General features: G+C 39.7%; 1 protein-coding gene across 4 annotated transcripts in view; it reads left to right on the top strand.

The window, feature by feature from the left end:
• The first annotated feature begins 252 nt into the window (after positions 1-252).
• The window catches only part of LOC138708047 (isocitrate dehydrogenase [NAD] subunit gamma, mitochondrial-like), an 87,086-nt gene continuing 76,764 nt past the window's right edge, over positions 253-10,574 (top strand). For 3 of the 4 annotated variants that reach the window (XM_069838161.1, XM_069838160.1, XM_069838163.1), the window contains exon 1: positions 253-388. In XM_069838161.1, the coding sequence (XP_069694262.1) occupies positions 305-388 (84 nt within the window). In that variant the 5' untranslated portion in view covers positions 253-304. The remainder of the gene's footprint in view (positions 389-10,574) is intronic. The other variant, XM_069838162.1, reaches the window with a different exon arrangement.

Below are 10,574 nucleotides of genomic sequence, written 5' to 3'. Positions count from 1 at the left end.
AATCATGATTTAGGTTTTTTTGTTCTTAAGGTCCAATTTAGGTTTTTTTTAGGTCCAACAGAATTTACATATATGACTCTTACGACCATGCTTCGGAAAATATCTAAGAAATTGTGAGTTTATAAGGAAGGAAAAAATAGGTAAAACCCTATAAATCCGATCCCTAATTTTATTATTATGTTTAATTGGCAAAGAATACGATTATTTTCTTCATTGAACGACTATTTGCAAATGTTGGTATAATACTTCTCACTCAGCTGCAGTAATGTGGCAACCCTGACACTGTTTGTCTCTGGTTGCAAAAATGGCGTCGAGAATTTGTATGAAAGTGCAGCCGCTTCTTAAATCATCTAATTGTTTGCCACAGTTCGGTATAATATCCCGAAAGGTATGTTATTAGTTATTTTCCTATTAAAGGGACATATCAGAAGAAGGGTAGTGGTTTTCATATCTTTTGTGAAATAATAAGACCTATTTTGTCTCCTCTGATTACTGTGGCGTAGTTAGCAGAAGAAGTGTAAGTAAAATATAAATAATTACCGTTCCCCTAAAATGACAGAAATGTTGAAACGTCTGTAGTGATCCGCGGTAAAGTGTACTTCAACCGTTTTACTACATAATTGGTTTACGATAATATATTAATTTGTACTCCATTTATGTTGTATTTTTGGTCCAGGGAAAATGTAAGGCAAATGATCACAGTTTGTTACTGAACTGTTTCGTCGTTAATTTAGGTTAGGTTAGATTATATTATGATAAATTTGCAATTTTTTTTATCTGAAAACCAAAATGAATTGTAAAATAGATTATATTACCCTAGGAATGTTAAGTTGATCGTTATTACAAATTGAAGTTGTTTGTATATAAAGTTTTTTTTTGTTTTTGTGAATTTTTTTGTACCGTACTTTGAATTTACTTGCGAAAATACGGAGTTTCCAGATTTTTCTCTTGAACTTTTCCGTAATTTTAACGCTTTCTGCTCATTTTTCTAAGTGTTTAAATTTTTGGTGCAAAAATAGGGGGTTTTGGAATGTTTTTTTTTCTTTTGGAAAAAAACCAGAACCACTACCTATAGAGATGAAAATACTCGTCTTGTTATTTGCAGATTTACAGTAGGCCCTACTACCATGGATCACTGTAGCTTAGCCGAGATGTCATATTCCGTTTATCAGTCCAACAAGCTGAAATAAACATCACACAAATTAATTCGAAAATAATTAGTGTCTTAATTATTGTTGTCAGAGCCCTGATTTTGCATAATGTATGGAAAATTACTGAAGACCACTTTGTTAATAATATATGCAATAATAAGCAAATATTTTGTTAAATGCTGAATTCAGTAGTTTTTAATTAAAAACTAGTTAAATTATTCTTTTTTCTATCAGGACATTGATTATAACTGAACTCTAGTACTAGTATTGCAAAATTTTGTTTGCGTAAGAAGTTTAAAAAATCATCTTGTAAGACATCATAACATATTCACATTAAGTTTTCCTTTTTTAGTTTACTTTTATATTAGAAGCTGTTTCATTTTACGTGTTAATGAAAAACAATCCTCTATGTTTTATATTTTCGATGGTAGATATTAAACATTTAGGGATTATTTTGTAGTGTATGGGATAATTCCTTCCCTCTTTTTTATTATTATTTAGATATTTGTTTACTTTAGCGGCACTATGTAGGATTTTAAGTTAAGAAACAAACATTGCTTTTATGGACCTTGCCTAGTACACTGTAGAAACTCTGTGGTAGGTGAGAGTTTCTATTCCAACTGGTCTTTTCATGGAATAGCCTCACATCCTCATTGCATTTTTCTTCATCTCTATAATTATGGCCAGGTTTGGGAAGACAGTAGTGAAATCTGTGATTAACCTTGTCTTATACCTCAGGTTCATGTCACTCAAGTATCCCCTCATCTAACCCATTCTAACCTTGTGGCATTCCTCGGACTTACGCCATCTAGCTATCCCCTCATCTAATCTAACCTAACATTCAACTCGCAATATTTATGGAAATACATGCCAGCGAGAGTATAGCAATGAGCAACACTATCCCTGGAATCAGATGCTACCACAACCATTCTTTTCTAACAGATGTGTGAGATACACAGTTTTGCAAGCTAATTAAAAAAGATGTAATTCGTTTTTTTTTATGTTTAATTCTCACCTCGTCACCTTGCTGTCTTTCTTAGATTTATGTGAATTTTCATCATTATTGCACTGAAGATTTTCTTTTTATGGTCGTTGTTTGCGCCATAACAGTTGTAACAAAAATGGCATCCATCTCAACACATTTTATATTAGCTTAAAAATCTGTTAATCTTTTTGAATAGTTAGGCCCTATATCTTTAATTATTTTCTGATACTCAAAGGATGATATTAACTGTTGTTCACTACTGTGGAGTAATGGTTAGTACGTCTGACCGTGAAACTAGCGGGACTGGGTTCAAATCCTGACTGGGACAAGTTATCTGATTGAGGGTTTTTCCGAGGTTTTCTTTCAACCAATGAAGAACAAATGTCGGGTAACTTATGGTGCTTGACCCTGGACTCCTCTCACTATTAGCATTATCACAATCTCATGCAGATCCTAGACAACTATAGCAGTTGATAAAGCATTGTAAAATAACCAACTAAAAAGAAAACCATAACTACCTGTGTTGATGAGTTCCATAATTACCTGATTAAAAAAAAATGTTATTTTCTGTAACGGATGTGACAGTTATAAAGAAACACATAGGCTATTTTTTTATTTTATTTCAGACAGAAAATTAATGCTTCACAAATATTGTCTGAATACATTAAGTCAGGTGTGGGCAGAAAAAAATTTGCGCTGAATCCATGGTGAACACAACCCAGATAACATTCAGTTCTTTAATTCCAAAACTGAAGTCCTGACTGTTTCTTATGTGCAGTGATGGATTAGTATTATATTGAACATCTGAGAGAGTAGAACGATAATTTCTCGCTCTACTACACTGGTGAGCAAAATTAAAGCAACGAACATATAAGGTACAGAAAAACAGATACAACTCATTCGAAGTAAATTAATATAGGCAATGTAACATTGCACACTAGCGAACTGTCATTTATTACATACAATGGGAACTATCATTTATTACATACAAACAGAAGTTTACTGTGGTTTGTTGAATTGGTATGTGAATTTCCCATGCGCAAACATAAATAATATAAAACAGAAATAGGAAAATTAATAGTCTCTTGATCTGAACCTTTGGTTATACGTTCAAAATGTGCAGTAATGTCTGTAACAGCTATACACAGCTGTGCCGAAAAATATTCATCTGATAAGAGAGGTTCTTGCTTTCGATTTAGCAGCATTCATTCTAGAAAAGAATTGTTCACAAACGTATGTGGAGCTAAATATTTCTGTAAGAGGGGCAGCAAAATCTCTCATATGCTTATATTTCACTTTACACAATTGTGCAAATAAATTCCCACCCACTAAATCTTTGCACTTGATTTTCATCACTAAGTCTGTTTGTAGTTCAAAAAGTTCACATTGCGAGTTAATTCTTGCACTGGTTACATCTACAGAAAAAGGGTTGACAAACACCACAAGATCATTTTTTAGTAGGTTATTTTACAACGCTTTATCAACAGCTTAGGTTATTTAGCATCTGAATGGGATGAAGATGATAATGCCGGTGAAATGAGTCCGGGGTCCAACACCGAAAGTTACCCAGCATTTGCTCATATTGGGTTGAGGGAAAACCCCGGAAAAAACCTCAACCAGGTAACTTGCCCCGACCAGGAATCGAACCCGGGCCACCTGGTTTCACGGCTAGACGCGCTAACCGTTATTCCACAGGTGTGGACCCGCAAGATCATTTTCCATGTCCCTGAAATCACAGAATCTGCTACTGAATTAATTTTAAATTTAATTTTTTTTTCTATTTTTAGAACAATATAATTATTTGTATAATAATACAGAACATGCAATACAGAATAATACATCAGACTACAGAATATAATTACAACAATAGAAATAGAAATAAAATAATACATCAATATAAAAAATAGGATACAATATTATTAATAAATTTTGAGGGCCGAATGAGCAGTGCTCGTGTTTGGTCACAGTTCAGATACATATCATTAATAGACTATAAGAGGAATACTGTATATAAATAAAATAAAATAGGAACTAAAAGTAAAATTACAGCTACAATGAAATTATATATTATGTTTTTAACATAGAGAAGAATAATAGGACAATTTATGAAAAAAATTTATAATACCTTATTACAAACTAGGCATTTTACACTCTCATCATCTTTTTTACAATAAAATAACTCTTCCATTCCACCAGAAATCTCCGTTTCTTGGAAGTGGAAGGTTTAGATACAGTAGTGCGTTTTTTTTTTTAAAGCAAGATGTAAAGCGCTGCAGTAAGACCATTCTTTTATTACATTTGCTTCAATCAAAACACTGCTTTACGAGTTTGCTGCAAGATCCATCATGGCAGAATGCGTATTTTGGCCTTACCCAACGTTTATTATCGTTAAAATCTCCTAATAATAATAATTCCATGTCATTATCATGGAAGTCGAAACTATTTAACATGTTCAGTTCTTTTAATGTTAAATTTATTACTGCAGTAATAGAAGTCGATATTAATTGTCCACCATTTTGCAGTCAGTTGACCTAATTGCGTTTTTTTTCGACCCTCATTTTGCTGCAGGAAAGGCATGAAGCGTTTTACTGAAGCGCTTTAAAAAAACGCACGGCAGTTATTGCTCCACCACTGCTGCCGCTTGCTTGTACACACGGGAGGGAGGTATGCTCTGTGGATAGTATATCTAAACCGCTTGAAGGTCATGAATCATAGGGATTCACGAATTCTTCTTTGCCCAGCGATGCATTAAGCTATGAAATATTCAGACTTTTACTACACACCTTATTTTCACACCAGGGTAAAAAACTATACAGTATTTTTTTTTGTGTGAGATATCTGTTATAAAAGAATGGCTGACGACTAATTTGTGCTAAATACAGTAAACCCGTGGTGCCGTTAAAGTAAATAATTACTATTAGTCTATTTACATTTATTATAAATTCTTAGTTTTTGTGATGTCTGGGGTTTGACTTCCAAGACAAACCATCATGACTATATTTTTATATAATTTTCTCTAAGAAATAGATAGTAGTCTTACATTAAACCAAATAGTTACGAGTTGAACAAAGTTTCCTAAGACATTGCATTATTGGAGGCGATTCATCATACCGTCTTTTCTAGACATTCTTTTCAGGTAATGTTTGTGATGCCGAATATTCGCCAAGAAAATGCTTGTTATACGAGATATTTTCAAACCATTTCTTATCCAAATTTAACCTTCATAAGTGTAACTAATACTTCAATTTTCAGCATTTCAGTTGTTAATATAAGTTAAATATACTATTGCAGTTGCTGTAGGCCTCGTATTAATGTTGGCTGCTATTGTTTCAGAACTCAAATTATTAACACTACATTTTGACGTGAAGAGAGGATTTTCTTTCGAAGATGTCAAATTTTGTGTCGCTGTTGCATGTACTGTATTACGTACCATTAGGGTGAATGAAAGTATATTTTTGTGTTGTTCAAGTAATGTAGTAAGTAGTAGTTCGTTTGTGGTTAATATGAATGCCTGAACTTTGGGAGTAAGACTGTTGTAGGAAATGTGTACTTACGTGTATGTGAGTGTTCATTGTTGTGTTACTTGCAGAGAGACAAAATCTGATGTCTAGATAATATTCATTAAAATGTATAATCAGAGGTTCTCAAAACTTTTTACTCTAGATTTACTTTCCAGAATAAAAAATATTACAATATTCGTAGAGATATTCTTAAGCAATATATGAAGAGTGAAAATGGCAAAAGTTCTAAGTGCCATTCAGAAAATTTCACAGAAGACATTAAAAACTTCTCAATTTCTGAACTTGATGTCTTATGTTCAAAATAGACACATATTTGTACAGGATACATACAGGGTTGTTTCTGATCTCTAACGAATTTGAATGACATGTGCGTCAGAGTCACAAGGCAGCTGAACTGTGGTGCAATGTGACAGACCAGTAGTGAGTGATATAGTCAGAGCCGGTTGAGGTGGGTTCCTCCAAGTGGTGACCGGGGGGTGCAATGGTGGCTCTCGTGCTCTTCTTTTCGGCCATTTTTCGTCCTATCACCAACCACTCCTCTTCGTTCTCTCTTCTTTTTCATCACTATTTCTCTCCGCCGGCCGCCATTGCATGCAGAACGCCCACCACTTCATCACAGCCATTTTCACCTCTCCATCCCCGCTGTTTTTGTTCTTGCCACGTCCGCCACCATGACGGCATTTGTTAACAATGCCTGATGAGGCTTTATTCTTCTTCCCCTTCTAATTCTTATATCTATTATTAGGTTAAGTTTCTTAGGTTTATAACTCCCGTCTCACCAGCGGGGATCTTTCCTATCTCCGTGGTCCTGTCCCACGGTTTCGAGCGCGACTTCCGACTTGTGTGGCCCGACAGGGCGCCCAGCAACGAAGCAATAGTGGACCCTTCATACTGCCCCTATATGCAAGTCTAGGTGCAGAGCCCGGACCAGTAGTCATGTACACTCACGTGGAGCCCCAATGGGGGCCCGGAGCGACTTAAACGTCCCGGTGACCGATTCTGCTCGCCGGGGCGGATATATCGCTCCGACGTGTTACCGCTGACATATGGGTGTCGCAGTGTAATCAACCACAAGTCCCCTGAAGCTGCGTGCGGTCTCGGATTGCTCCGGCTTTGGGAGGGTCGGTCGGAGTTAGCCGCAGTAGTCTGGCATTTGTATTCAGTGTAGAGTGGGGAGCAACGGGCGGTTATTCCCGTGGTAGGGGCATAAAACTGCGACACGCCTCTGGTGTAAGACTTGCCATTAGGTGTGTAATGACCAGTTTGAAGGGTAACTTGCGTGAAGTGGGTTGCTTGGGATCGGGCTGTGGGGGGGTCCCCACGGCCGGCACAGACCGAGAAGACTTTTTTGGTGTCTTTTTCTTCCGCCCCCCCGGTGGCAGGCTGACGCCGACGGTTCCGTAGGGGGGGCCAGTTTCAAAATGGCTTCTACGCGCTCTTCTTCTCCTCCTTCAGAAAAAACTAATAAGAAACATAAGACAGGAGAAAGTACGACTGGTGGTCATATGACGAAAATTGCTATGGAATTGGACCCTGAGAAAGTTACTGTAAAAGTGCCGCCTCTAAAGTTTATCAGTATCACATTGGACGGAACGGAAAAAACTATGAAAGACATTAGTCCATTCTACGTGAGACGTGCGCTCGATGGACTCGTTGGAAAGGTCAGAAATGCAACTCGACTCCGCAACGGTAGTCTCCTCGTTGAGACTGCATCTGCAAAACAGAGTGAGACGCTGTTGAAAGCAAAGTTGCTGGGGTCATACCCCATCAGAGTTGAACGACACTCCTCGCTTAACACCACGCGAGGAGTTGTGCATACAAATTCTCTAGATGGTCTATCAGATGAAGAGATCCAATTAGAGCTGGCGGAACAGTCCGTGTCCAAGGCTTACCGTTTAATACGGGGAAGCGGGACGGACGGGCTGAACCCCTGAGCACAGTCTTTCTGACCTTTGAAACGTCTCTCTTGCCAGAATATATCTTTGTTGGGTACGAGCGTGTCCCTGTGCGTGCGTATGTGCCGAACCCAATGCGGTGCTTTAGGTGCCAACGGTTCGGACATACGCAAAAACGTTGCACAAACAATATCATCTGTGCAAAGTGCGGCGGTGCAGACCATGGGGATTCCCCATGTACTGGCGCCGAGCACTGTGTGAATTGTCCTGGGGACCATGCTTCAAATTCTAAAAACTGCCCAAAGTGTATGCCGGAAAAGACGATTCAAGAGCTTCGAGTCCGGGAAAATATTAGCTTCTTTGAGGCACGTAAGCGTATTTTAGATAAAGAAAAGAAGGCAACTGAAAAGTCCTATGCGTCTGTACTGCAGAGAGCAACAGAGGGAATCGATGCCACCACACAAACGCCACCTCTTACAAACATACCTGGGAAGCGAATTGAGATCGCAACCCAGACATATGTAGACGCCGCTACTCAGACTGCTGAGTCAGACGACACTTGTGGACTAGACATCAGGCCTTACGTCCCTAAGAAAATTATTGCTATGACAGCAGAGAAGGATTGTAGGCCTAGTAGAACACCAGAACGTCGCACTCCTAGTTCGGGTGGCAGGTCGAGATCACGTTCTCGATCACGTCCTCGATCAAGATCGCGATCAGGAGTGCGACGAACTGCAAGTGAGTCGCCGGAGTCGAAGACAAAGCAGTCGCAGGCAAAAGCATCTTCCCATAGAAAGGAAAAGAAGAGAAGATCCCCTGTTCAGCCACCAACATGATATAGCTCCTCTTGATGACTGATATTGTACAGTGGAATGTGAACGGTGTACGCAGCAGATATACAGAACTACAGCAATTGATCTATCATGAAAACCCTGCTATTTTATGTCTCCAGGAGACACACCTTCGGCCCGAAAACTCCCTAAGTATCTCGGGATACTACGTTCACCGGTACGATCACCTTGCCGGTATTCGTGCCAACGGAGGTTGTGCTCTCCTATTCCGCCAAAGTATCTTTTCCTCTGTTATCAACATCAACAGCCCACATCAATGCATAGCCGCTCAAGTCACTCTACCTTCCATCCAATTCTCAATAGTCTCTGTATATATACCCCCAGACACACCTTTCACAGTGCATGACATTGAAGACATTTTCTCGCAGGTACCTGCTCCATATCTGGTAGTGGGGGATTTTAATGCATCCCACCACTCATGGGGCTCAAATTCCGATGATGACAGAGGAAATAAAATAGCAGAGGTATGTACCCGTCTAAATCTTGTTACCCTGAATTCAGGGGAAGCAACACATCTCTCCTTAGCTTACGGTACATACTCCATGATAGATATCTCCATTTGTAGCCCAGTTTTGTCCACGCATTTCGAATGGTCTGTGATTCACGACCTACATGGTAGTGACCACTATCCCATTCGAATGCGTATGTCCGCTTTACGTCCGGCGGAATCTCGATCTCCAAACTGGGTTCTTAAAAAGGCGGACTGGGTCGGATTTTCGGAGTCCATATCATTCGATGATAACGGACATGAAAATGTGGACTCCGTAGTAGACCATTTCTCAAATGTGGTTATAAAGTCAGCGGAATTATCTATCCCCCGGTCGTCCTGCAGGCCTAAACGCTTCTCTGTCCCCTGGTGGACGGATGCCTGCAGAGATGCAATCCGTGACCGCAAACGTGCTTTACGCCAATTTGAGCGCCATCCGACCCAAGAATATTTTGTCCAGTTTAAACGTCTTCGAGCCAAAGCTCGTCGCATTGTGTGCGATGCTAAGAAGACGTCCTGGACAAATTACGTCAGTTCATTGAAACACAACGTCCCAGCTAACACCATATGGGACAAAGTCCGTCGAATAATGGGGAAACGTAGTTCTGTAATTCCGGGCCTTCTAAACAATGGAGTAACGACCACCAGTCCAATAGACATTGCTGAAATATTTGCTACCACATTTTCACAATTAAGCAGCTCAAATAATTATGACCCGGAATTTCTGAAAATCAAAGATACTGCAGAAAAACGAAACCTAAATTTTCAATCTGACAACACTGAAGACTACAATGCACCGTTCACATCCGAGGAGCTGGAGGCGGCACTAGATACATCCCCTGACACCTCCCCTGGCCCTGATAACATCCATAACCGCATGCTTCGTCATCTTCCACCAGCTGGAAAATCCTTTCTTCTGTCTATGTACAATAGAATCTGGACTGAGGGTGTATTTCCATCTGCTTGGCGTGCTGCCATTGTAATTCCAGTCCAGAAACCGGGAAAGGACCCTTCTTTACCTGGCAATTACAGGCCAATCTGTCTCACCAGCTGTGTGTGCAAGGTTATGGAAAAGATGATAAGCAAACGCCTGATGTGGGTACTCGAATCAGGAAACCGATTATCTAACATCCAATGTGGTTTTCGCAAGCGCAGATCCGCCGCAGACCATCTTGTTCGGCTGGAGACCGCCATTAGAGATGCTTTCCTCAAGAAAGAACATCTTGTGGCGGTCTTCTTTGATCTAGAAAAGGCTTACGATACCACGTGGCGTTATGGAATTCTGCAAACCCTGCATGACTGGGGACTTCGTGGCAGTCTGCCAACGTTTATTGCGAAGTTCATGGCAGAGCGGTATTTCCGAGTTCTAGTAGGCACCACACTTTCTAACGAACATCTCCAAGAAAATGGCGTTCCGCAGGGGTCTGTATTAAGTGTTCTTTTCTGCATTGCGATCAATGGCATTGCCCACTGTGTAGGTAACCGAGTATCTTCTCTCTTGTACGTTGATGACTTCAGTCTATATTACAGTTCCCGATACCTCCCATCTATCGGTCGACAGTTGCAACTGGTCATCAATGTGCTATCGGAGTGGTCTCTTCGCAATGGCTTTAAATTCTCCACTCAAAAGACGCAGTGTGTCCACTTCTACAACCAACGTGGACTCCATCCACATCCTGAACTG

This window comes from Periplaneta americana, chromosome 10 (genome assembly GCF_040183065.1).
Source record: "Periplaneta americana isolate PAMFEO1 chromosome 10, P.americana_PAMFEO1_priV1, whole genome shotgun sequence".
In the NCBI taxonomy this organism is placed as follows: Eukaryota; Metazoa; Arthropoda; class Insecta; order Blattodea; family Blattidae; genus Periplaneta; species Periplaneta americana.
Note: the sequence above shows the minus strand (reverse complement) of the source record. Positions and strands in the feature narration are given on the sequence as shown.